This window comes from Cnephaeus nilssonii (assembly GCF_951640355.1).
Source record: "Cnephaeus nilssonii genome assembly, chromosome: 7".
Taxonomy (NCBI): domain Eukaryota; kingdom Metazoa; phylum Chordata; class Mammalia; order Chiroptera; family Vespertilionidae; genus Cnephaeus; species Cnephaeus nilssonii.
The window spans coordinates 92,830,974-92,858,191 of NC_137078.1; the positions used below are offsets into that span (position 1 = coordinate 92,830,974).

Sequence of the window (27,218 nt, forward strand, 5' to 3'; positions counted from 1 at the left end):
TAACCTGCGGTCCTGGCCTCAGTTTTCTCATCCGTGACATGGGTTGAATGAGCTTTCCCCTCCCCTGAGCTGAAGGTACCAGCTTCCCGAGATGGTTTCCTCTTGCTGCCAACCAGTCTCCAAAAGAGACAGCGAGTGTGGGCACTTCTGAGGCAGGAGTGTGAGCGGCCAGGAGCTCAGGCTCTAGAGGCGAGGGCTGGGTCCCGGTTCTGTCCCTGAAGTAGATTAGGAGACAGGAAACGCTCTGAGCAGGGTCTGGGTCACAGGGGCTCAGAAAGTCTAGCTGTCCTGGTCCATTTCGGCACGACACGTAATGCGTGACTTGCTGTTTCAGGATGTTCACTGTCTGCCTGCCCTATGACACTGCCAGCTCCATAGGGGCAGGGGCAGGGGCAGGGGCAGGGCCTGCCTCCCTCCTGCTCCCTGGCCGATGCCTAGAACAGTGCCTGGCACCTCGCAAACACTCGGAGTCCGGGGCCAGGCAGAGCTGAGATGAGTAAGTGGCTTTTGGGGGAGTTCTGCTGGGCAGTCTCTCTGTGGAGTCCCCAAGGCGCCCAGCACCTGCTTCCAGAGCTGGGTCTGGGACAAAGATGGGGTGCACCCCAGGAGGGGTGCATCTTCCCCAGGCAGCAGTGAGCCAGCCAGTGTGACGAGCAGGTCCTCAGCAGAGCCCCAACTTCACCCCCCAGCGCAATCCCCTCGGGCCAAGGCCACCTGGGCAGCAGTGGCAGGGGCCTGCCATCCTGGGTGAGGGCGCCTGTGCCAGCCCACAGCCCAGGCGGAAGCCCCGCCCCAGCGGGGCCCATCATCTCCTTCTCTCCCAGGTGGGCTCCTCCTGTTGGGGAGACCGGACATGGGAGGTGGAGAACCCCTCCTCCTCCTCCCCAAACCACAGAGATGTGTGCCGATGTCAGCCGGCTGCTCAGATGGAGGAGGGGCGTGCCGGCCGCGGAGCGCAGAAATGCCGGAACTTTTGTACGAGACCCAAGCACCCCCCTGCCGCCCCCTTCCTTCAGGAAGTGTTCGCAGCTTAACCCCGGAGGGTCAGCGCACAGAAGCACACACAGCCTGCCCCCGGCCCGCCCTGCGCGCAGCCCCCTCTCCCTCCAGCAGCTGTTCACCTCCTGGTCCCCTCTGCCCCTGTCAGACCCTCCATCTGTCTTCACACCTTTGGTGGGAACCTCTGGGCGAGTGTCCGAAGTTCGCCCAATCCATCATGCCTCCAGCCTCTCCGCCCCCGGAGCGGGGAGCGAGCTGCCAGGGTTGGGCTGGATCTGGCTGCTCACATGGGTGGGTCAGTTTCTCCTCTTCCCTCCCTCCCTGAGGTTCCTTTCTGAGCCCAAACAGTGCATGCAGCATCCTCACGGTTGAACCCCCTGCTGAACCACGCTGCAAGGGCCCTGGTCTCCCAGTCTCTCCTCTGCCCTGTGGCAAAAGTGCTGCTTGGGGGGTAAACCTCAGCCCACACCGAGACCAGTGGCTGGGAAGAGCAGTGGTCAGGGAGCCAGGTGCCCTGAACTCAGCCCTGGTCCTGCCAATGTGTCCTGGGCCCTCCATCTGTCAAGCGAGATGGCTGGCCACGTCCTCTCAATGGCCCTCCTCCGATTCCCAAGCGATGCTCCTCCGACTTGTCTGGTTGGAGGCCAGGCCAGGACCACATTCTCGGTGGATGCCTCGCGTCTCCGCAGCATCCTCCCCCACCAGCTCGGGGATCCTGCTGTGTCTATCTCCTGACTCTGGAAGGCGAGCTGGGCCAGTCAGTCCTGGGCCCTAATGAGACGGAGGTCATGGCCTTGAATCCCAAAGAAGCTCCGTTGGGTTCCACTGGTCTGCATCACCCCCTGCCATGTGGGTCCCCAGGGACTTGGAGCTCTGCGTTCAGCTGCATGTTTACCTGGCACTCAACTCTGCCTGGACCTGGGCTAAGGGCTTTACACAGATGGTCTCACTTAACCCTCAGGGACCCTATGAGGTAGGTGCTGAATCATCCCCATTTTGTGGATGAGAAAATCAAGGCATAGAGAGGAGGAGGGAACTTACCCACAAGTACATGATGGAACTAAAATGCCATTAGCCCTGAATGACACACATAAATAGAGGCAAATAGGAATGAATGAAAAACATGCAGAGAATTAACATTCTTGGGAGTGTTTTAGATCAGTGGGAAGGGCTGTGTGCTAATAAAACTTTATTTACAAAAGCAGGTAGCTGGATAGATGTGGCCGGTGGGCTGGGGTTGTAGCCGACCTCCCCTTTGGCCCCCTTTTATTTCAGGCAACAGTTTCTATATTAATTACATTATCTTGGCAATGGCAGGGGGGTGGGGGGTGGATGGGAAAGAGAACTAATGCTTCCTTCGCCCTATTTTGTGCCAGGCCCTGTGCTAGGTGCTCTGACATGTTAGCACGTGAGTGTGGAGAACATCTTTCTTGGGTTAGTGACACTCTGCTGTTTACTAGGGATGAGCTGAGGCTCAAGGATGCTACCTTGCCTGACACCTGGGCAGCGGAGCTGGGTTCAACCCCTCCAAGTCTTCCCCCTCCTATCGCACTACAGCTGTTCAGGTAAGTTTGTATCAGACCAGAGGGAGGTGTCCCAGAAGCGGGGAGGGCAAAACCCGTCTTGGATGTAATCCCTTCCCCGGTGCACATCTACCTGAGAGCCTGCTGTGGCTACAAGAAGGAACTCACCAGTTCCTCAAACTCACTAGAACTCCCAGCATCACCGAGCCCTGTTCCCCAAGCCCACCGCTAACCACCATCAGCCTCGGCATTGAAAGTCGGTCCCACGACTTCTCACAGCACCACCAGGCAATGAGAGACTTAACCAGCAACCAATCACACGCGAGTGAACAGAGTTCCAAGACCCAATGGGAGTAGGGTGCCATGCAGCACCCCAGCCACGTTCTCTCCACCAACAGGACATGGTCCTGCCTTTCATTCGAAGGCCACTCCTGTGAAAGGCGGGAGATGGAGCACAGGACGGAATCCAGGAAGGACTCCTCATTCTAGAACAAGCCCCAAGCACAGTCAAGTCCCACAGGAACTGTGCAAGGCTCCCACCAAGGCACTGGCTGAAAAGGCCCGACTTTTATGGACTGAACAGCCACGAGGTGGGTGGTGGGCCAGTCTCACAAGCTCTGGGTGGTCTGGGGCCAGGAGCAAGTCTATAACACAATATTGGTTTGTTTTGGGGGGGTGTGGGGGGGGGAGAGGAACAAGAAGTATGGAAACTTGTTATGCAAACCCCTTCTGTGCGTCCACCCGCTGGGTCACCCAGGCCTGCGGCTTGAGAAGACAAACCCAAGGTGACGGAGCACGAACTTTCTGCCCAAGGAGAGCCCGCCTGTGTCAGCCAGAGCCCTCGAAGGCTGGGCTGGTGGGCATCTGGCCATGGGGCCTTGGGCAGAGGAGCGAGGCCGCCTACCTGAGGAGACAGGCCGTTGCTGACGGGGTTCATGTGGTTGGAGGGCGCCGCTGCGTTCATGAAGCTGTCGGAGTAGCTGGAGAAGCTGTGGCGGGCTCCATAGGCGGAGCTGGTGTCCGCGGCCGCAGCGGCCACCGCCAGCCCCCCCTGGTGCATGGTGGACGGTGGGAGGGGCTGGGGCCGGTGCACGGTGCTGCCCCCATCTGTGGAGAGACCCAGGAGAGGGCTGAACAAGTGGCCCCACCTTGAAGAGGGGCCCCTCAGGGAGGGAAAGAGCCTCCTGTTTGGAAAGCGAGCTATCAGCCTCCTCCTCCCAGTGCCCATCCAGTGGAGGGAAGGCACCATCTTCTCTTGAGAGGGGACAAGCTGGCTTCTGGGCGGGGCACTAGGGACTGGCCAAGTCTGCACAGACAGCCAACCAACTTGCCAGGCCACCTCTAGGCGACTGCACCGGCCCTGCTGCCCAGCGCCTGGCACACATTGGGTGCTCGCTCAGTAACTCGTCTGGACTGAGTCAGACCTCCGTTAATCTCTCCCAGCACGTCCTGATAGCATTTTTCCAGTAGCAACCACCTGCCAGGTGCTTTTACAAATACGAAGGGTATGAAGCAAGACTATGGATCCCATGTTATAGATGAAGAAACCGAGGTTCGGTGGGGCTGGGGCACGTGTGCGAGGTGACAGGCTAGTGAGCGGTGTGGTCAAGGTTTGCCCTGCTGGTATCTGTTCCTAGCTGCTCGGCTGCAATTCCGCTCTGTCAGGGCCCCTTCCGTGCAGCCTTCCAGGGGACGGGACCATCATCCTTGGCAAAGGTTTGGTTTCTCATCAAGAACCTGAGAAGTTTCCCTGCTTCTCTCCTCAGCCTTCAGAGCTCCAGCCTACCAGCCCTTTAAGAGGAGGTCACCAGGGCAGATGTCAGGTAGTGGGATTCCTACTGTGTGCTGGGGGTGGGGGTGGGGGGCAGGGGGAGGGCAGAAGCGGAGACAGGATCCAAGGAGGGAAGAGAGGAACCTTTCTCCGCCTGCAAAGCTCACCTTCTCGTCTGCATCTTAATAAGACCCAGGAGATTCCTGTGACTGAACAGTTTGAGAAGCTCTGCTCTCCATGTGGACCTGGAGGTGACCTTGTTAATCCTCACCTGGATGCTCTGTGGCAGAGCCAAGAAGTTCAAGGGCAGGACCTCACCTTTTTGTCTTAATAGCCTGTCCCCGTGGAAGCTGACAAATGGTCATAAACATACAACCCTTGTTATTCCTTCTTTGTTAAGGAAGGAGCCGGTGGGCGGAGGAGAGAGGGGCAAAGGGCATGCCTAAGATGCCAGGACGGGCTCGGGCACTCACCTTGGGAAATGGTGGTGGTGGGGTAGGTGGAATCCGGCAGCTGGTAGGGGGGCAGGGTGGGCATGCCGGTGGGCGGAAAGCCCCCGGGCAGAAGGTGGTTGAACGCTGCCAGCTGATTGGCTCCTGCCTGCTTACGCCAACGCGCGCGGCGGTTACTGAACCAGACCTGTGGGGTCGAGAGTGGAGAAGGGAGTCCTCAGCCTGGCTCCTGGCGGAGAGCTGAGACTCAGCTAGGACAAGCCCCCCGCCCCCCGCCCCTGGACATCTACCCCCCCCCCCCGGCCCCCGCCATCACCCTCCGTCCAGGCAGCATCCTCCCCCAGGAGGACATCCCCACCTTCCTGTGCGGGGACAGTTTGCAGAGAGCTGTCATAGGCACGGTCCCGTTCTGTCCTCATGACCTCCCGGAGGGGCTTATGATCATTACCCCCATTTTACAGATGAGCAAACTGAGACCCAGAGAGAGTGAGGGCTTGCCCACGTGACAGGCTATGTGACTCTGGGTACAGTGCTCTTTCCCTGGCAGCTGCTCCTGCCCAGAGGGATGGCAGTAGTAGACTGTCCTTGCTCCCACACACCCACCTCCCACCTCCTCCAGGAAGCCCCCAATGGGGAAGCCATGCACCCAGAACCCACCAGAATCCAGGGCGAGACCTGCCTGCCAGACTCGGGTGTGAAAACCAGTTCTCTGTCCGGAGCCTGAGGCCCCGCTTTGCTTCTCCAGCACAGGCCCCTTGACTGGGGAAACCACCTCCCACAGTCACGGGGGTTTGTGAACATCTTTGCGACTCCCTTTCCTCCACGCCCTGTGCTGGCACTGCACAGGCCTGTCCGTGCACGGAACCACGAGTCATGTCCTCCTATTCCCATTTCACAGACGGGAAAACGGAGGCTCACAGGGGTCAAATAACTTGCCAAGACCACACAGGTGGACCTAAGGTTCCAACTTCAATCAGCCTGACTTTCCAGAACCCACTTATCCGAATTTGCGCAACAAGACCTGGGCCAGGCCAGAGAATGAGTATGCCAAACGGGGGCTGCTCTAACGGGGCTCATCTCTGCCTTTAAGCTTGGCACAGGCGGTTCCCTCTCACTGGAACACTCCTCCTGCAACGGATTCCTCGGCCTGCAGGCTCAGCTGAATCGTCCCCTCCGACTCCAATCCCTTAACCGTGCCTGGAAGAGAAGTTCAAGCAGGTGCCGCCTTTTCTCGGAGGCCTCACGTGCGCTTCCTCACAGTTATCCTGTTTACTGCGGGGTTTTTCCCGAGGCTTCTCTCTGTTCCTCGGGCGCCAGGTTCTGTGGGCAGAGGCCCTGCCTCCCTTGCTCACTGCTCACTGCTCCATAGGTGCTCACCCAATACTTGTTGAATGAATGAATGAATGAATGAATGAATGAGAGAACGAACGAACAAGGGAAGGAAGAGAGGACTTTGCCAGGGCTGGGGCCACAAGGCTCAATGGGGAGCCAGCCTCTCTTGCGGGGTGAGGGCCCCAACCTTCCCTGGCATAGGATCACTGAAGACCCCCTAACCTCCAGTCCACACCTGCTGATATGCCAGCTGGATGGAGGGGTCTTATGTGACCCTGGTACCGCTTGTCTTTTCTCCCAGGGGAGAAACGGGGTTCAGCTTTCTAAGCTGGTGAACAGAGCAGCCGGCTCTCCCCAGTACAGGATTCACAGAGAAAGGAGTCGGGGCCGCTACGTCGGGAGTGAAAACTGGCACCCAAATAAAACCGAAGTCCCGACTTCTCCCCTCTCCCCGGGGCACCGAGGGCTCCCCGGGGCATCCTGTTTCCTGAGTTGAATATTTCATCTGGCCCCTTTCTCGATGCAGCACAGACGAAAAGAACGTGATGGGCAGACTTGGGTTCGAGTCCTAGCACAGTTGCCTATGAAGTGTGTCTTCAGGAAGTTTCTGGTCTGAGCTAAAGCTCAGACTTCTCACCTGCCAACTGGGGGGACTAACCCTCCCTCCCTCCCTCCCTCCCAGGATTATGGTGAGGAGGGTAAAGATAACGTATGTCAAGTGTTGAGCATCGTGCCTGGCATGGAAGTGCATTAGACCTGGGATCGAGTGTTGTGAAAAGATTTGGTTTAAGTTGCTAATTAGCGAGTCCCTCTCCAGTGGTTCTCAACCTTCCTAATGCCGCGACCCTTTAATACAGTTCCTCATGTTGTGGTGACGCCCAACCATAAAATTATTTTCGTTGCTACTTCATAACTGTAATTTTGCTACTGTTATGAATCGTAATGTAAATATCTTAGGCGACCCTGCTAGGGGTTCTCAACCTGTGGGTCGCGACCCACAGGTTGAGAGCCGCTGCTGAAGAGCCTAAGACCATCGGAAAACACAGATATTTACATTACGATTCATTAACAGTAGCAAAATTACAGTTATGAAGTAGCAACGAAAATAATTTTATGGTTGGGGGTCACCACAACATGAGGAGCTGTATTAAAGGGTCACGGCATTAGAAAGGTTGAGAACCACTGCTCTAGACCCTCCAAATGGGATTCAGTTCAGGGTGGCCTCCGTGTCTAGAGGAAACCCAGGCTCAGGGATCTTGGCAACAGGACACAATAGATTTGTTTGCCTCCAAGGAAGATGTGTGCAAGGGTGGGGTCAGCCTCCAGCTGTTTAAAAATGAAGATTCCTCCAGAGGAGGTTTCTGGCCCCCGGCATGGGTCCTCCTGCCTGGCACCCTTTCCCCCCACCACCCTCCTTCACAGTGGCCGAGACAGGGGAGTCTCCACCAGGCATCAGGGGTGCCATATAACACCCTGTGGGCTTCAGAGGCAGGGCTGGAGGGGAGCCAGAGGGGGGTAGCACACTTGAGTTACAATCCCGGTTACACAGGTTTACCTGCTGACTTGTTTATTCGAGTACCAGCTCCATGACAGCAGCGATTTCTGTCTGCTGAATCCCCAGTGCCTAGACCAGTGTCTGGCACATAGTAGGTGCTCAATAAATGAGTGCCAGGTGAATGAAGCTGGAGTTCCAAGAGTGGCCAGAATTGGGACCACCAAGAATAGGTAGAGTTTTAATCATAATGACCCCCCACTTATGGCACTTTCGTGTGCTGGCCACTTTCTAAGAGTGTGTGTGTGTGTGTGTGTGTGTGTGTGTGTGTGTGTGTGTGTGTGTTTCCATGTCATCATTTAATCCTGACCCTACTACTTCATCTCCACTTTGCAGATGAGGAAACTGAGAGCAAAGGGAGTAATTGATGGCGCTGGAATTCACACTCGAGTCCTCTGTCTCTGAGACAACTCAACCACTCCACTATCCCACCCATCTCCCAGGGCACTGAGGGAAGATGGCATGAAAGCTGGTTGCCAAAGGGAGGGGGTGGGGAACTGGGTGAAAAAGGTGAAGGGATTAAGAAATACAAATGGGTAGTTACAAAATAGTCACGGGGATGTAAAGTTCAGCATAGGGAATAGAGTCCATAATCCTATCTAATAAAAGGGTACTATGCAAATTAACTATCACTCCATCACAAAGATGGCGGCGCCCATAGCCACAAGATGGCGGCGCCCAGTCCTCTCAGCCCCGCCAGAGTCCCCCAGTCCCGGAGGGGGAGGGGGGGTGCAGCCGCTGAGAGCGGGCAGCATGAGTGGCCTGGCGGAATGCTTGCTTCGTTGCCACACCCAGCTCGGGCCGGTCCCCCCGGAGCCGGAGCGGACACGGACAGGGACAGGGGCGCTGGCCTGCAGCCTCTGCAGCCGAGCGCAGGCCCGGAGAGGAGATGGTGGGCTCGCCTCCCGCGGAAGCAGCACGGGCCCCTCCCACCTCCTGTGGAATTGGCGTGGGTCCCTCCCACCTCCCGTGGAATTGGCGTGGGTCCCTCCCACCTCCCGCGGAAGCAGCACGGGCCCCTCCCACCTCCTGTGGAATTGGCGTGGGTCCCTCCCACCTCCTGTGGAATTGGTGTGGGTCCCTCCCACCTCCCGTGGAATTGGCGTGGGTCCCTCCCACCTCCTGTGGAATTGGCGTGGGTCCCTCCCGGCTCCCGTGGAATTGGCATGGGTCCCTCCCGGCTCCCGTGGAATTGGCGTGGGTCCCTCCCGGCTCCCGTGGAATCGGCGTGGGTCCCTCCCGGCTCCCGTGGAATCGGCGTGGGTCCCTCCCACCTCCCGTGGAATTGGCGTGGGTCCCTCTCGGCTCCCGTGGAATTGGCGTGGGCCCCTCCCGGCTCCCGTGGAATCGGCGTGGGTCCCTCCCGGCCCCCATGGAAGCAGCACACTCCCAGCGGCATGCTGCGGTTCCCACTGGCTCCCACGGAAGTGGCGAGCGGCCTACTGCGTGCGATGTCGCACGATGGGCTACTCGTCACGGGGATCGTCATAACTATGTATGGTGCCAGGTGGGTACTGAAAATATGGGAAAATTCTTTGTAAAGTATATGACTGTCCAAGCACTATGCTGTACACTTGAAACTAATACAAAATAATATTGAGTGTAAACTGTAATTGAAAAAGAAAATTGAAGTTAAAAAATGGCATAAGATTGCAAAATCCCTGAACCATAGACTCTTAGAATCAGACGCCGAGACCCCTAAAGTCTATCTAGAGCCATAAACCTAAGCCGTGCTCAGGTGGCTTCGAGGCCCTCGCCACACTACCCACGGCAGAAGCCCTCCCCAGGGGCTCTGAGAGACGGAATGTGGCACTGCTGCCTGAATGCTTCAGTAACGGGGATCGCATCACCTCACAGGCAGCCCTGGTGGTCGGTCAGGATCCTAGAACGTTAAGGGGCCTTATGACCAGTTAGTTAGATTCCTTTATTTACGGATGGAAAATCAAGTCTCAGGAAAGGAAACTGACTTGTTAAAGGCGCTGCCGCTGGTCAGAGGCAGGAACCCCGGGGAACCTAGACCTGTGGCTCCCAGTCCTGTGCTCTCCTTTCTGCCGACCTTCACATGGGACTCGGACATTCCCCTGCCGGCCTGGTCCTACCCCGGGCCTCTCAGAGCAGCCATGTCCTCCAAGTCTCCCCTTCTCCAGGCCAAATGTCCCATCGTTCCTGTCTCCACTTCTATTTATTTATTTTTTGTTACCCTTTGTTCATTCTTTTTTTTTTTTTTTTTTTTTAGCATTTCTTGTTCTGCCCTCTGCAGGGAAAGCTCTCAGGCTGGGAGCTCACAGTCTGAGGGGGAGACCCCGCCCTGCCCAGGGGGAGCCCAGAGTCTGATAGGGGAGTCGGCATGTGGAGGATGTCTGCCTGGGCCCCTCACTCTGGGTTTGTCTGTTCCCCCTCTTCCCAGCCCCCTCCCTCCCTGGACCTTGAGTGACACCTGTTTCTGGGTCCCCTGGGCCAATAAAAGCTGCCCTGACAGCCAGGAAATTTTACAAGCAGCGGCCAGGCTTCAAGGTGGTGGGAAGCAGCCGTGGCCCCAGACGTGGGGATGAGAAAGCACCCAGGAATGTGCCCCGAGAACAGCTGCAGGAGGATCAGAGGGAGGGGGGAGGCCGGCGGGGGCAGGCTCGGGTATCACCCGGATAGGAGGGGAGGCGATGAGATGAGCTGGCTGCCGCCGCCTGCCCCTGCCCCTTGGGTCTCTCTCAAAGGCAGACAAGGCCCCCCACTCCAGGAGTGGGGGTGGGGAGGGTGGAGGGAGGTACACTGGTTCCTGGAGTGCTTAAATGCCACTTTGCTTCTAGGACTTTCCCTATTGCTTTCAGATTGCAACTCTGAGTCAGTTTCTACTTCCTGGACGGTAAGAACCTGGTCTCTGGGGGCCCCAATCCAACTCTGTGCCTCTGGGCATGCCACGTCTCCCACCCTCAGCTCCTGTACCCACAGCTTGGGGGTGACCATGCCAACACTGACAAGGGGGTCAGAGGTTCCACCAGGTCATGCACGACAAGCCCAAGCCCTGTGACTGGCACAAGGTGGGTGCCCAACAAAGGCTAGTTGGCCTCGGATGGAAGTGCCCCCGGGGAGCAGTTTGGGGTGACCCCTCTGCCGAACTGTGCCCCCCGTTCAGGGAGAAGACAGGCCAGGAATGGGTCCCACGGGAGCTGTCTGTCATGACATCCTCCTCCACCACCCAGCCTGAGCCCTCCCCAGCGGACGGACACCCTCTCTGCACTCAGAGGCAAGCCCCGACCCCAGCAGGCTCTGCTCTTTCTGCACTCGCCCTCCTCCACCCCTGCTGGTTAGGGACCTGACACTTGAGGGCGTGAAGGGGGTGTTCAAGGTCTGGCCACCCTCTTCTGATGTTTCTAATGCACCAGGAACCCACCATGCCTGCCCAGTCTGCTTGCATGCTTCCCATAATGGGGACCTCATTACCCATCTTCGGAAGCTAGGCCTGTTCAGAAACTTTCCTCCAAACTACGTTCTCCCCTCATCAGAGATTTGGAGATTTTTGTTCTCTGAGCCTCTCTTCTGGCTGAAATACTTCCCTTCCTTCCTTCTTCCCTTCCTTCCTTCTTCCCTTCCTTCCTTTTTTCCTTTCTTCCTTCCTTCCTTCCTTCCTTCCTCCCTCCCTCCCTCCCTCCCTCCTTCCCTCCCTCCCTCTTTCCCACCCTCTCTTCCTTCTTTTCTCTCTTTCCCTTTTTCTTTCTCCCTCCCTTGACCTCTTCTCTTCCTCTGCATCTCTCCCTCCATCCCTCCTCTCACCTTTTCTTTAAAGTACTTGTTGCCTGGAGAGATGTCAGCAGGCCTCGCTGCAGCTCCTGGCTTCCCCCTCCAGTCGGTCAGTCAGTCAGTCAGTCAACCAACGCTCGCTGCCACTTCCCCTGCATCGATTGCTGGCGGCATTATTTGTCTACACAGTCCTCAGACCACTTGCAGCAGAACTCCCCGGGGGCCCAGTGAACCCTCAGACCCTGGCCACCCCCCTGCCTTAATTCCAGTCTCTGGGTTAGGGCCGCAGTGCCAACCCCCGAGACGCCTCCTCACCTGGACGCGCGCCTCGGTCAGCTTGGTCCTCTGTGCCAGCTCCTCGCGGGTGTAGATGTCCGGGTAGTGCGTCCTCTCGAAGGCCTTCTCCAGCTCCTCCAGCTGCTCGGCCGTGAACGTGGTCCGACTGCGGCGCTGCTTGCGCTTCAGAGGGAGGTCCGGCTCCGACTCCACGTCTGAGCCCTCGTCCAGCCGGTTCCCTGCAGCCAGGCGAGAGGGAGGGAGAGGGCGGCCTGGTGAGACGGAGGGGTGCTCTGGGCCCACCTTCCAGCCCATCGCTGCACGGAGGGAGCACCCCTCTGGAGCACCGGGCATTGTTTATCAGAAGGAAGAGTGGGAGCAACCCCCATGCCCAGCCCTGGGGGACCGGTTAAACACTTCATGGCACAATCACCCCTTAAAGAAGAGACTCCCCGGCAGTGGGCCATTTAGGTTATGTCCACGGACGGGAAGGATGTCGTGACACAGGAGTCAGGGGGTGGTTTCATGACGAAAAACACTTGTCAGCGTTTCTAGAACTACATTCTCCGAAAAGGAGGTAATTTAATGGCATATGAACTACACCTGAATAATCCCGACGTTACGAAAAAGGCCAGGTACATACCAGCCTGCAAAGACCAACCCCGCTTTTCGGAAGCACGTGGATGCCACGGTATGGATAGAACACCACAGCCCAAGATGAACGGATGTTAGCCTCCGGGTGACGGGACTTTTGTTCTTCTTCTTTATACTTGTTGATGGTTTAGTATTTTTAAAACGAGGACCATTTAAACAACAACCCTATTGCATTTGGGGGAAAGATTGCAAAAATGAAGGTAAGGAGAGAGGCAGGAAGGAAGGGAGGAAGGGAGGAAGGGATGGAGCGAGCAATGCAATAGTGTCCCGTCTCCACCCCTGTTCTTACTCAATTGCTTCAAACGTGGGTTCCATGAATAAGCCGAGGCCCCGCCCACAAGGGACAACCTCCCCACCCGCACCCCAACAACCTAATGCAGCCTCTGAGACGGCACATGGAGGTGAGGGGAAAGGCATTCCAGGCAGGGGGCGAGCGCGTGCACAGGCCTGGCGTGTCAAAGGGCACGATGGGCGTGTTCTCACGGGGCTGCAGCCACGGCTGGGAGCTCACCCCGGCTTGGGCAATGCCCCTCCGCCCGTGTGCCCGCCCTCCGTCCTGCTGCCGTGGCCACTGGACTGTCGTGCCTGCTTTTGATTGGCCACGGCCAGGCTGTCCCTGACTGTGACAACAAGGGAACCACAGGCCAGGGAGCCCTCCCTTCAGCGTTGCCCGCCTCGTTCCTAAAGGCAGAGCCTGGGGTCGGATCCAACCCCCTCATCCGCCCTTTCCCGGCTGCCTGTCAACCCGTCACTGAGAGGCGGCCACGGTGGGCACAGCTGGCGGCCTGGGCACCTTCCCCAGCACGTCTGGGGCTCAGAGCCAAAGACAACGAATCGCAAGGATTCGTTTCCCGAAACTCACTGCGGGGCCTCCGTTTTCTGACAGTGGCAAGGAGAGGGAGCCCTCGGGGCCTCTGAAGGAGGTAGCAGGGCGTGGCAGGCAGGCAGGGAGGGAGGCCAGCCCACTGGTGAACCGGGCACCGGACTCCCTCCTCCAGGGGGGACCCTCGAGCTCAGACAGGAGCTGAGTGAGAAGGACCAGTGGCCCTGTCCTCGGAGAAACCCCAGTCTGACAGCCTCAGTTTGTCCAGCAATGCCGTCCAGCAATGCCGCGATGGGGGGATGCTCTGGACATGCGTGGTTCCACGTGGTAGTATCCACCGCGGGGCAACGAGCACTGGACACGTGTCTAGTGCAACTGAAGAACTGAATTTTCTTGTTCTTTCACTTCCGTTCACATTTACGCAGCCAGGTGTGGCCGGTGGCTACCACACAGGACAGTACGCCTTTAACACTGCTGTTCCCTCTCTAACACGGAGAGGCCCGGCCTCTAGTAGAATTAGCAGCTTTGTTTTTATGGTTCCCGCCTGTACAGGACATGATGCTCATTTTCCAATTACAAGAGCACTCGTTTCCTTGAATTCAGTTTTTGAGGTGCTTTCGTGTGAAGTAAATTTTTAAGGCAATAACAGGACAGGCTCTGGGGCTGTACCCCAAAGCATGAATGCAGTTAGCAACTGGCCGGCTGGGGATGCATTCAAGGGGCTTCCCACACTGCCTTGCCCAGCCTCAGGGCCCGGTTGGGCCCCGTGTGCATCCAATGTCCTTGCCCTCCAAGCTCCGGGCAGCTTTCTAGACTCACTGCGGCGTCTGAGTCTCCTTCCTCCTCATCCCCCTGCTCCTCCCACCCCTTGTTCAGCACAGACCCGGGGTCTTTGGGGGCCCAGAGGGATGCCCAGACCAAAACCCAGACTGGGGAAGGCAACGCAGGGCCCTCGGGCCTCTGTTGGGTGAAAGGATCCTCTCTAGGATGTTGACAGTTGCCATAACAACGTTCTGGATGGTGAGTGGGGAGAGCAAGGCTCTGTCCCACTAGCCAGAGATCGAGAGAGGTCTGAAGGGACCTGGGCTGTGTAACTCCAGGCCTCCTCCCGGGCCCAGCCCGGGGAAGAGAGCCTTCTTGGTCTAAGCCCGCTTCACAGCGGTCCGGGCTACTGGCTCCTTTACACAGAGGGAAAACGGCTCAGAGAGGTTCAGTAACTTGGTGGCCGAAGTCCATGCTCATTCCTGGAGAAGGAAGGGAAGGAGGATAGATTGGGAGGAGGTGGGGGACCCTCTGGGGCAGCTCTGGTCTAGGCAGGAGTCCTGGTCTGGGAGGCCCGACACCCGGATTCTGGGCTCTGTCTTTCCCTCACTGTGTGGCCTTGGATCGGGGCTTCCCCTCTGGACCTCGGTTTTCCCAGTTGTGAAAATGAGGATGGTGACACATGCCTGCGTGCCCCCCGGGGCGGCTTTGAGAACGGAGTGAAATGAAGACTGCGGGAATAAATGAAGACTGCGGGAATAACTTGGAGCCGTAGAGGGGCACGCACATGGAGGATGCTGATGGTAATGATGATGATGGTGATGATCACAGAAAGGGTGGAGGGTGGGTGCAGGACCGAAGCAGCCTGAGTGAGGGGGGCTTACTCACAGGGCCCTGATGCCACCCCCCGCCCCAGCTTCCGTTTCCCCAATGATGCTCTCCCCGCCTCCGGAACCCATTAGTCTCCGAGTTAAATTAATCAACAGGATTAGGTGGACTTGGCCACAGAGAGGCCCTGACGGCTGGGGCTGAGTCCTCCACGCATCGAAAGCCCGGGCAGCTGGCACAGGGAGGGGCTGTGGGAGAGTGGGCATGGGAGCGCATTCATTAAAGGGAAGCCGCACAGGGGCGGGCAGTGGGAGCAGCCTCCTGGCCAGCTGCACCCCCGTCCCTGCTCTCCAGCAGCTGGGAGACGGGAAGATTCGTGGAAGGCGGGACAGGCTGGTGCTGGAGATTGGGGCCCGAGAAAGACGGATATGGGGGGCGACCCTCCTGTGTTCCTGGATCCTCTCTCTGCTTAGGGATGTGGGGAGTCCGACACAGAGCAAAGAAGCAAACCAGCCCCACCGTGGGGCCCTCCCTACCTTTGTGTGTGTGTGTGGGGGGGGGGACACAGCCTCTGTCTTAGAAGGCTCCCCATCTGATGGAAGAGCTATCGGGTATCCCCCTTTTCTGGGATGTTCCCAGTCCGATGAAGGAAACAGCCTCCAGGTGAATCGGGGCCAGGGCAGGTGTGAAACACGTGACTTGAGAGCCACCGAACAGCCCGAGGAGGGAGGGAGGGACCAGAGGGACTCTAAGGTTGGGCAGAGGCCAGCCCAGGCCAGGCTGCTGGAAGTGGGGAGCATATTGCTGGGGCAGCCCTCACAGCCCCCACCCCAGCCTCCCCCCTCCTCTGAAGACCACCAGCTTTCACAGTCCCTGGCCCCGGAAGCCTCGCTACGCCAGCGAGGCCCCAGCCCACGCGCCCTGCCCCTCCACGTGGTACCCGTCGAGCTCTCGGCCTCCTGAAGTGGCCGGGCCAGGCCATCTCCCACGCTCCAGCTTCTGAACGGGAGCTTCCTCCGCTTGGACCGCCTCCCCATCACCAGGGGCCGCCTGCTCAGCCAGCGGAGCCCAGCTCTGGGGTGCCCCCAGCACCACTTCCTGGGCCAGGCTGGCTTCAGTGCCAGTACTCGGGGCTCTCCAAGCTCATTGGGAGGCACCAAACCCGCCATCTCTGGGTGTCTGGGTCCCACTGCACCAGGAGACCCTTGACTGCAACAGGGACGGTGCTAGCACACAGCAGGCGCTCAATAAAGGCTTCTTGGATGAACAGGGCTTTGAGGGACGATTACAAAGTTTCTGTGACATAGTCCTGCCTCCGTGCAACAGTCACCACCTTAAGCTTGTGCACGCACCCTACCGCGCACAAGCCTTTCTTTGACCTGACACAGTTTGTCCCCATAACCCCGGAGGGCCAGGCCGGCAGGAACAGCCCCATTTTCCAGGTGCTCGGTGGAATCCCAGGGTCGTAGGCCTGGCAGGGAAACCCAGGACTCAGGACTCCCAGCCCAGCAACCATCGACTTTGCTGCAGTGAATTCTGGGGGATGGAGAATTCCATTTCTGATCATGGAAACCGAGGTGGCTGTTCTCCATCCCCGCCCCCACCCCCACCCCCACCCCCCAAGCCTTCCCTGCTCTCCCTTTGCTCAAGGAAAAGCCCTGAAATGAGATGGTCACAGTTTCTGGACCTGCAGGAGGGAGTGGGCCAGCTCCAAATCCCCGTCAGACATTCCGGACCAGGGGAGGCCAGCAATGGCCTTAGGGTGTGGGGTCCTTCTCTCAGACCCCCCACCCCCACAGACACCCTCCCACCCATTCCTGCGCTCCCATCCCTGCCGCCTCCCAACCCGGCCTTTATTACAGTTTAACATAGGCCGGCGCGGAGCTGCGGCAGAGAAACGAATCACATAATGGTTGATATGCGTTTTAATCAAGTAATTCGGGCAGAGCCAGGAGCCCGCGAGTGTGGCCCGGGCGTCCCTGAATACCAAACAGGCCTGGGCGCAGGTCTCAGCAAATGGAAAAGCCATTTACAGCTCAGCTGGGGGCCCGGAGAGCCAGGCCACGCGGCGCCCGCCCGCTCGCCCCTCCCCGGAACCGCTCAGCTGTAACGGCGTGTGGTGCGTGCATCTAGGTAATGTCTGCAGGAGCCCACCCCCACCTCACCCCGCACACGGGGCTGGGCGACGGGGATCAGATGGAGAGGTGGGGATCGAACCCCAAGACAGACCTCCGGGGAAGCCACCTCCTCCTGGCCACCTCCTCTGCCTGAACTTCTCCTGGGTGCCCATCTCTGCCCCGCCACCCAGGCACCCACAGAGCAGACCTGGCACTCCTCCTAACACCCCTCTCCTCTCCCTTCTCACCTCACATGCGACCAGCCCAGAGCCAAAGCCAGGAGATTCAGAATCCCTGCGATCCCCCACACCCCACTCCCCTGGAGGCCAGCAACCCCAGCAATTGCAGGCCTTTGCATAGGCTGGGTCCTCCGCCTGGAGCCCCTCCCCAGCCCCCCACAGCTTGCATTTTTCAGGGGGCCAGGCCAAACAGAATGGAGCACTGAAAAGCACAGGCGCCTGACACAGTTTGCCTAGGTCTGTGGGTTCCCCGTGTAAAACATGGATAATAGTAGGGCCCCACGCACCTGCCTTGCTTTGCATGTCTCCACAGTCCGTGTCACAACCACACACGCTACATGTTCTACTTCACTGCTTGTCCCCAGCTCCCTGCCCCGCACTGTCCCTAGAGCACAAGCTCCATGCGGGGTGCGTGTTTTCGTCGTTTTTGTTCGCTGCTGACTCTCCAGTGCTGGGCACAAAGTGGGCACTCACATCCTTGCGCAATGAATGAATGAGTGGACGAGTGAGGAGATTAAGGCACCCGGGACAGTGCCAGGGCCACGCCAGTGCTCAGCAAACGTGTGTGTGTTACATGCCGTGTAGGAGGCCCCCACTCCTGGAGACCCTAGGAATGAATGGCGCCCACAATGTCCCGCCCCTGCCCGGCTCCTGGGGACCCAGGCCTGTGGCTTGTCTTAGGAAAACCCACCTCATGTTTGGTCTCCCACCTCTCCCGCCGCCTTCCATGTTTCCCGACATTATTTCTCCCGCTGCGCCCGACGCAGGACAGCCTCCGTGTTGTCATGTCTGCCCCCAGGCATGTTTCGGGGCTTACTTTGCTCGGGGACCCGTTTGTCCATCTTTCTGGTGGTCCAGGGTGTCCGGAGAGCTCTCCTCCAACACCAGGCCTCACATGAACCCGTTCTTTCCTACCGGCCTTCGTCACCGCCCAGCGTTCACGGCCACGTGTGGTGTCACTGCCCAGCGTTCACGGCCACGTGTGGTGTCACTGCCCAGCGTTCACGGCCACGTGTGGTGTCACTGCCCAGCGTTCACGGCCACGTGTGGTCATCAGGCACGTGGGAGGGCTGGGGCGTGGCTGATCTCAGCCGTGGCCTCCAGGGGCACATCTCTGCTCTGGGTGACCTTTCCGAACTCTCCCTCTGCTGCCCTTCCGTCTCAGCCTCCGATTCCTTGGCTTCTCCGTGACTCCTCACCCTTCCCGACTCCGCGGGGGATCCCCCCTCCCGGACAGCATCCTCGTCTATCTGGGTCTGAGGCGCCCACGTGGCCAGGACTCAGCACAACTGTCCGCATTGAATGCCCTGCAGGCCTGCCCTCCGAGAGGCCTCCCGGGGGATGCGAGGCGCTGGAAGGTGGGAACCCAAATACGTCCTATCTCACTTCAAGTCCTATGCTGCTCCTCGGGCACTGAGATGTGTCAACTGGCCCAATGTCACTCTCGCGACTCAAGGAGAGGCGGGGGGGTGGGGGTGGGTGCGGGGGAAGTGCGCTTAGGAAGCTTGCAACCGAAATTTGACAAAACTTCCCTTCCCCGGGAAGTCCCCATCTCACCCATCAGACTGCCCCCCCCCCTTTTTTTTTTTTTTAACTCTGATGGGATCATGGCTTCGGTGCCAACAGCACAATGCGGTTCTCAGCCACTGGAGGGCGCGCTTCCTACATGCCTCCCAGGAAGGGGCGGGTCTGGGAAGGAGGAAGTAGGACGGCTTGACCGGTACCCTGCGGTTGCCTTGCCGCCGGCATTCAGAGCCAAGCTTTCTCGGGGTGGATCCAGAGCTTTTCTGCACGAAACTGTGAACCAAGCACAAGCCACCAACGGGGAGGAGAGAGGGCTTGTAGGGGGCTGGAGCCTTCTGAGGCAAAGGCGTCAGGGAAGACTTACTGGGAGCCGAGTCCCAAACTGGGGTTCCCCTGCCCTGAAGGCAAGGAGTGGAGACGAAGATGCCGTGAGGACCCTTCCAGCTCAGTCTCCTTAACCTGCCGGTGTCCCAGGCAACGGCGAGCAAATGTGGGGTTTTGGAAGGGGCGGCGGTGGACTGGGGAGGGGGGAGGCGGGGGGGGGCATGTAGGCCGGCGCCTGAGAGGCCGGAGCAAGTCCACCATAAGGGGGGCTCAGCTCACTGTCCCCTGTTACACCCCTCCCGTGACTTGAAGACAATCCTGAAGACAATCTGTTTTCTTGGACTTCTTCAGTGGGCAACTGGCAGAGCGCTCTCTGCCAGCCCCCGAAAGGGCCCTGCCACGGGGCCTCTGACGGAGCACGGAGCACGGCCAAGGCAGCCGCAGGCAGACACTGGGGGGAGGAGGGGAGAGAAGCTGTGGGGTCGGATGGACCTGGGGTTCCTGTGAATTCTGGATCTGCCTCCTAAGAGCTAGCGATGCTACATGTGCTTTTTAACGCCCAAGCCTCAGTCTCTCTATTTCTAATGTGGGGATGAATGCATGCATGCATGGATGAATGAATGAATACCCCTTTGTCATCCCTGCCTTACTCTACCATGGTGGGGGCTCTGCACAACCCCAGCCACGCCCACACACCCCACATCCCATCCCATCCCCAGGGAAAGCCATCCCAGGTGCAAACGGTGCCCATGAGAGGAGAGGGTGCCGGAGTCTCAGGTGAGCGCTGCAGCTGCTACGCAAATGCTGGCAGGTGCTAAGGGCCCCCAGAGGGAGACAGACCCTCAGGAAGCTGGGCCTGGGGAGGCCTGGGAGGCTTTAAAACCAGCGAAGGGGAAAGAGCCGCAGCTGGGGCCCCCATGGCCAGATGAAGCTGCCGGGCATGGCCAGGAAAAGGCAGCCGGCCACCCGTCAGCACCCCACAAAGGCAGAGTGAAAGGGCCATATGCCTGAGAAGTCAAGCCTGCCAGACCCTCCTTTGCCCCCTCCCCTCCCCTCCCCTCCCCCATCCTTAGTGTTGGAGCGCTAGGAGGCAGGGGATTGCAGCCAGTTGGAAAGTTGTCAAAGGAGGGGTGAAAAGTGGCCTCAGGACCCCAGCCCCTGCCTCCCTCTGTCCATCGAACCCCCTGCCTCTGGGCTCAGTCCTTAAACCAGGGGCTCCCCTGTACCCCGAAGCCTGGGCTGTGTGATCACACACAGTCTCCTACAGCAGGACTGGGCGTCAAGGCTACAGAGAATGAACAAAAAATGGCTGCGCATGAACTCGGAGCTTCCACGTGCCTGTCCTGTAGCAAGTCATGGCTCCCCACCACAACCCTAGGAGGCGAGGACCGTTATCAGTGAGTGTTGTCATCAGCCGCATTTTACAGAGGAGGAAGCGGAGGCTCAGAGGGGCTAACTGGTCCAATGACAGAGTGCCAGCGAGACCCAGACACCTGGCCCCAGAGTCCCCTCCTCACCAGGTGGCACTTGGGAGCCTGGTCTTCAAGGTGCCCTTCGTGCTGGGCCCACGCGTGCCTGTCCCTGCAGGGCACTTTCGGGCGCATCTACCGCTGAGGCCTGGGGTGGTGCCCTCACGCCGTTTCCTACTGTCTCCCTCCCCCACTCTTCAAATCTGGGCTCGAGGGCCACCGAGTCCAGGAAGTTCTCCAGGACTGTCATGCCCGGAGACGCTCCTTGAATCCCTGTGGCACCTGCCACCTGTGCCATCCTCTCGGCCCCTGGCGACGCCGCCTGCTGGAGACTGTTCTGTTCCCCAAATCCACCCTGTCGCCCCGTTTGTAACAGGGTCATGTGAACTTCCCCCATCAAACCGGGGACACCCCGCGCAGAAATGGCGCCTTCGCCCTGAGACTGGGAGTTCCCTGAGGCTGGGAACCATGTTCCTTCTGTTATGACTGGGTGTTGCCCCTGGGCAGGGTGCCTGGGAGCAGCTCTCTGGCTGTCATTCTAGAAGGCTGTTAACAGCAGTTCTAGCCGGAAGTGCAGCCACCAGGTAAACAAACCGTGGCCCCTGTTGTCAGACACTTTGGGACTCAAGCTTCCTCCAAGTCGTGTCGGAACTGTGCATGGATCTCTTTCCCTCGGGCTCACTCCTCTCATGCGCTTTCCACCCACCCCACCCCCATCTTTGTTTAAAAAGGAAACTCCGAGACCTAGGAGCACTGCCCAACTGGTATCTACTGGGCTCCTGCTGGGCACCCACACCCCACTGATAAAAGCTCCGGCAGTGAAATTTCACCACCACAGAAGCCAGTGGACAGCTCAGGTCCTGCCCCTTTATTTATTTTTAAATATATATCTTTATTGATTTCAGAGAGGAAGGGAGAGGGCAGGGGCGGGGGGGGGGGGAGGGGAGGGAGAGGGAGGTAGAAACATCAATGGTTAGAATCATTGATCGGCTGCCTCCTGCACCCCACACTGGGGATCAAGCCCCCCAACCCGGACATGTGCCCTGACTGGGAATTGAACTGTGACCTCCTGGTTCCTAGGTCAACGCTCCACCACTGAGCCACGCCGGGCAGGCCGACCCTGCCCCTTTTAAAGAGAACCACTCTCCTACAGGTGGCAGAGCTGCAGGCTGATCCTGAGCAGCCACGGAAGTCCAGCAGGATCACGGGAAAAGCGAGGTGCATGTCCTGGTCCTGCCACCGGGTGAGAGGCTTCCACAGAGGCCGGCCTCCCTCCTAGAAGCAAAGGCTTCAGCTGGAAGCACACGGAGCGGAGCCGTCTTCCCTCCGCACACCAAGGCCAAAGCCAGCAGCTGGTCACTGCGGAAGTGCCCCCCAAACCAGCTACAGGCCCCCAGCCCCTCAGCCCCCGCCAGATGACAGGACTATTACCTCGCCTGGAGGAGGGTCCCCAGGGAGCCTGGGGGCTGGCTGGAAAGACTAGGGGGCTCCCGATGTGCACCCTGAAGTTTGTCTGACTTTGCCTTCAACTGGCTGTGTGACCTTTGGCAAGTCTAACCCCTCTCTGGGCCCCCCAAACAAGCGGTCCTCCTGGACCGCTAAGAGTAACCCTGAGAAGGAGGCCTGGGTTGTAGCTGATTCATTCATTACTTCACACTGCGGAGCCCGGATGGTTCCTGGCACACAGTAGGGCTTTCAGGAAATGCCTGCTGCTGGAGGAAAGAATGACTGGTCGATGCGGGCAGTGAGGAGCTCCAGAGGGGCCTGGGATTCTACAGTGGGGGTGCCGCGGGGGCTGCAGGACACCCTGCGATCATCTGACTCCTGGGGCGCAAGAGAGATGGGTTTTATCACCTTCAGATTCTGCCTGGGGCCAAGCCTGCTTCCCAGCAGTCCCCAGGCCCTTCTTCTCTTAGGGGACGGGGTGGGGAAACTTAACCCTCCCCTCCGCTCCCCTCCCCCTGCACCAGTCACAGCCCCTTGTGTCTCAGGCTGGTCGCTGGGCAGCCGGAGGCCTTTCATGGTGCATTCTCCCGCTGCCCCCTCCCCACCCTCTCTCCCCAGCAACCCCATCCCGTCGTGCCCCCATCAATCTACCGCAGCCCAGCCTCTGCAGCTGGCCTGGCTGGGCCGTTCCCAGGCAGAGCAGGTCCACAGTGGAAGGTGGTGGAAAAATGTGGACAAATTTCTGATTTGCAACACTCTGGGAAAGGGTTTATTGCCATTGTTTGAGGACGAATGTATAAATAAAGCAAGGCGAAGATTGCAGGGGGAGGCTGATGAAAGGCAGAAAACGAGAAATTTTATGGCCATAAGGAGCGTACTCTAATGGTGATTTTTGAGGCACTGGACCATGGTCGTTACTTAGCCAAATGATCGCTGTGAAGCTGGGCAAGGCGGCTTATTTCTTAATTACTGTTACGTATTATGTCAGGCGGACGCACAGCCCTGGAAAACCCGGGTCCTGAAGCACATACCGGCGGGAGCCAGGTCCGGTGCCGAGATGCCCGTGGGCCCATGGAGGCATCACCTGCACCCCCCAAGGGCAGGGGTCCCTCCTGGCTCTGCTGTCCTCTCCCCCTGCCCAGGTTCCTGCCCCCAGAGAAGCTGGCATGAGGCGAAGAACCAAAGAAAAACTCCAACTCGGGGCCACGCCTTCAAGACATGAACGCATCCACTCAACACAGAGTGCTGAACATGAGTAGGGACTGAACTGGATGGGCTGAGAGAGCAGAGAACGAAATGGACGTGATGTCCACCTTCAAGAGATATTTGCAAAGAGCAGCTGAGGGCCCGTGTGGGGCTCCCTGGCTGGGAGTCTGTGCAGAGTAACTCAGAGGGCAGGACAGAGGGGGAAGGAGGCGGCTGTGTGGTCAGAAGGGGGCGGGGGGACAGGAGGGATGGCTCTGACATGCTGTGTCACCTGGGCCAGGTACGTACATGGTCTCGGGGAGACTCTGAGCTATGGAGACGTGGTCCCCTTCGGGTCTAACATCTTACGGTTCTGTGATTCAGAAGCTTTGATTCTCTTGCTCCCGGAGTTGGTGAGGTTGAGTTTTCAAAGCTGCTCAGCACTTGCCCCGTTGAACACGTTCGTCTGCTTGCAAAGGGTGGTGTCTGTCCGGTAACCAGTGACAAGGGGAAGAAGGGGTGGCAGGCAGGTCTCCTGTGTCCCGGGAGCTGAGGCGTCGTGTCTTCCCACGGTGTCCCCACCATCGTCTCAGGCCCGGCGCTCTGTGGTGGGCGCTCGGAGAGGTGTGCAGACCTGCTCAGATGCTCAGGGGCAGAGCCTCCCTTCAAAGCCAGGGGCTTGGCGCCACAGCCAAGGAGTGCATTTTAAAGGTCAATCAAGTGGCCTCCCTGGCATCTTCAGGGCATCGGAATCCCCTGGAGGGCATGCCGGACACAGATGGCCAGGCCCCTGTGGGAGTTTCTGATGCAGAAGGTGGGGTCTGAAAGGCTGATTTCCAGCAAGTTCCCCGGTGGGCTGCTGCTGCCGCTGCTGGCCCAGGGGCCCCAGTTTGAGAACCACTGTGCTACAGAACTCCGAGAGAAAAATAGCAAGAGCTAAAAAAGAAAACCTTACTGCTCTGTGGGAGGAGAAACCATGCAACTTCTTCACGATGATCAGAATGGAACCGAGGGCCTGAAGGAGGGTGCCAAGCGCTCAGCCCCCAGGGCTCCAAAACTCTGCGTGGACTTCACGCTGGAGCGGCGGGGTGCGGGGTGCGGGGAGAGGCGCTCAGCCCACAGTGTGCGCAGCCAGGGGCAAGCGTGGCAGGTGAACCCCTGCTGCCTGCCATGGCGGCTGGCTCGTCAGACTCGTGACAGGCCAGAGCCCAGGATGCCTGGAGCCCGGACCAAGACCCAACCTACCCCTTGACCCGCCCCAGCCTCGGAACCCACCTGTTTCCCCCGCTCCTCTCCACCTGGCTCTTACCTAAGTCCTCTTTCCTTCCCTCCCCCAGCCCCCACCTTTCCCTTCGAATTCAGCAATCAGATCAGCAAGGGCAAGAGTGGTCACAGTCTCAGGAGAGTGGCCTTTAAAAGGCTGAAGCCAGGGACCACGCCTGATCCCTGCCTCCTCCGAGGCCCACCTCCCAGCCTCCCAGCTGGAACAACTTGGATGGGGCAGTATTTCCTCTCCAGCAGGACGAGGAATTGTATCCGTTTTGTTCATTACTTTATTCCCAAGGCCCAGAAGAGCACTGGTCCATGGGAAGAACTCAACACACATTTATTGAACGAACGAACGAATGCACATTTAAGAATGAATGCATTGCCCCTCCCGCACGCCCAGACCGATGCAACAACTTGCAATGTTCCGACAGATGCCAACGATGGTCTGCTCTTCCAACCCGTGCGTGAGTGTGCTGGGCTCATCCTGCACGAGCATCTCATTAAAGATGTATTTATGCAACGCCAGACACCTGGCCCACGCTGAACGCCGCGGCGAGCCAGCTGAACAGTTCCAAGAGGTCCGGAGGACCGGCGCTCTGCACACCCACACAGGGTCCTCCACTGAATCCCCAGCCTGGGCCCAGATGTTTGGCCACTCGGAGGCGGACCAAATGCAAATGGGGTGTCTGGGCGCCGCCTGCACAGCAGCCCCCACTGCCTGGGGAGTCCCCCTGCCCCCGGGACCAAGAGCATCTCACTGCGGAGCCCGGCATCTTTGGGAACCGGCTGCGGGAGGGAGCCAGCTTTTAAAGGAGTTAAAATCCAATTTGATCCTGCTGCTTACGCCTTTTCTCAGCTGATGTGTTTTTGATAAAAAGAAAATGTTTTTTGATCAATAAAAATAAAATCTGTTACTCGCACCCTGGGGCAATTATTGCTCTGGGCCCAGTTTGCTGAATCTTGATAGAATAATGTGACTTTCCCCCGAATGTGGCCAGCCAGAGGTTAGTGACATTAAACAGCAGGGAGGGGGTGGAATCTGAAAACGCACTGGTTCTCAAGAGGACAAAAGCATGCTTTTCGATATTTGGGGGGTGGGGAAAACAGGCTCATTTAAGGAGCTGAGGGTGACGGGGCGAGGGGTGGCTCCCCAGTTCTGAAGAACAAGTGGTCCTCTGGGGAGATAAAATGGAGCATCGGTGATGCGCTTACCCGGTGCCAGGAACTGTGCTTGGCAGGCATAACTGGCACTCACAAAGCTCAGACCCGGCGGGCAGGCTTCACGGACATTAATCCGGTTCTAAGGATGGGACTCAGAGAGGGGCAATGACTTACCCAAGGTCACACAGCTCTGTGTGGCTGGGCCAGGACTTGAACTCACAGCCATCGGGAGTCTGAAACCACATACCGACCCCATTTGCCACCCCGTCTCCCTTTCTTTAAGTGAGGACAGCGGAAAGGCCTTGGGAACTGCCAAGCATTCACCCGCCATTGCTTGTTTTTCTACACCCCTTTGCCTCCTTCCTCCCTCCCTCCGATGCCTGGGCTGCATTCGGTGGGAGGGGAGATACGCTGGGTCCTGTGCTTGGGGAGGTCGACGTGGAGGGACACACGTTCCTGTCCGCCCTGGTCCTGCCAGTCAGTGTGCACGGGCGTGCATGGGTTTTAATTCCGGACATCCACTCTCCGTTATGTATTTCTAAGCATGATAACCAACCTCTTAGTAAAATAATCTTTTAAAAATATATATTTTTATTGATTTCAGGGAAGAAGCGAGAGGGAGAGATGGAAACATCAATGATGAGAGAGAATCATCGATCGGCTGCCTCCTGCACACCACCCCCCCACAACTGGGGATCGAGCCCACAACCCGGGCATGTGCCCTGACCTGGAGTCTAACGGTGACCTTTTGGTTCATAGGTCAATGCTGAACCACTGAGCCACACCGGCCATGCTAAAATAATCTTAAGTATCCTGCAAGAGGTCAGGTGGGGGGAGGAGAATGGATGGCTTGGTGGCCTCAGAGGCTGAGCTAGAAGGGCGATCGGGGGAGGCTAGGGGATCTGGTGGCAGAGGGTCGGTGGGGAAAGAGAGGGCAGATGGTGAAGGGAGGTTCTGAAAGTGAAGGGGACAATCAGGGGCCCGGGGGTGCAGTGTTGGTGTTGCACCTGTGGAAGCTGGTCACCGGGTGGAGAAGAAAGAACAGAAATCAACACGCATCGAGCACCCAGTGGGAGTCAAGCTCTGGCCACACGTTCCTTCATCTCATCCTGACAACTCCGCCAACAACGGGGTGGACAAGCCCCATTTTCAACCGAAGAAACGGGTGCTTAGGTGGCACCACCAACTCAAAGACATCAGGCAGAGCCGAGATTCAGGATCTGAATCCACGCCTGCTGAGCCTTCCACAATGCTGGGAGGGAACTCCTCCCCAGAGCCCCACTCTACCCTCCCAGCCCTCCTCCCACGCAGCCCACGGGGCCTCCTGGCCCCAGCCTCCAGCTCCCATCCCTTCCTGGGCCCGGCCGCCTGCCCTCTAATTAGATTCCCCTGGAAATAAGGGTGCATTGTACAGTTCCGCTAAAGGCAAACTGATTTTACAATGTCTTTTCTTTCCTCCTCTTTAATAACGCACAATGTCTCAAGGAGGTTTTACTTAGGCCTGCACACTGGAAAATTATTCTGTCTCTCCTTTTTCTCTTGAGGAAAATTGAAACTGGATTTCTCCTCCATCACCGGCCCCCTCTCTTTGCTTGTCGTGGGCCCAGAATATTCTAGTGCATTTCCAAATTGCCTCTGTGGCCCTTTTCTACCTCGAGAGCAAGCCCCCCCACCCCGCCTTCCTGCCCCACAGCTCAGAAGGGCTGGCGCCCGACGGGTGGAAACAGTGCGGAGTCTTGCAAAGTTAGCAGAGCGGGCGGGTGGCGGGCGAGTGGCA

The 27,218-nt window shown here is 58.3% G+C and overlaps 1 protein-coding gene across 2 annotated transcripts in view; it reads right to left on the bottom strand.

Annotated features, from left to right (window-relative positions):
- Positions 1 to 27,218, bottom strand: part of PAX7 (paired box 7) — a gene marked incomplete at both ends in the record, with an annotated part of 94,699 nt that overhangs the window by 31,724 nt on the left and 35,757 nt on the right. For both annotated transcript variants that reach the window (XM_079778248.1, XM_079778247.1), the window contains 3 exons: positions 3,427 to 3,629; positions 4,767 to 4,932; positions 11,680 to 11,879. In XM_079778248.1, the coding sequence (XP_079634374.1) occupies positions 3,427 to 3,629; positions 4,767 to 4,932; positions 11,680 to 11,879 (569 nt within the window). The remainder of the gene's footprint in view (positions 1 to 3,426; positions 3,630 to 4,766; positions 4,933 to 11,679; positions 11,880 to 27,218) is intronic.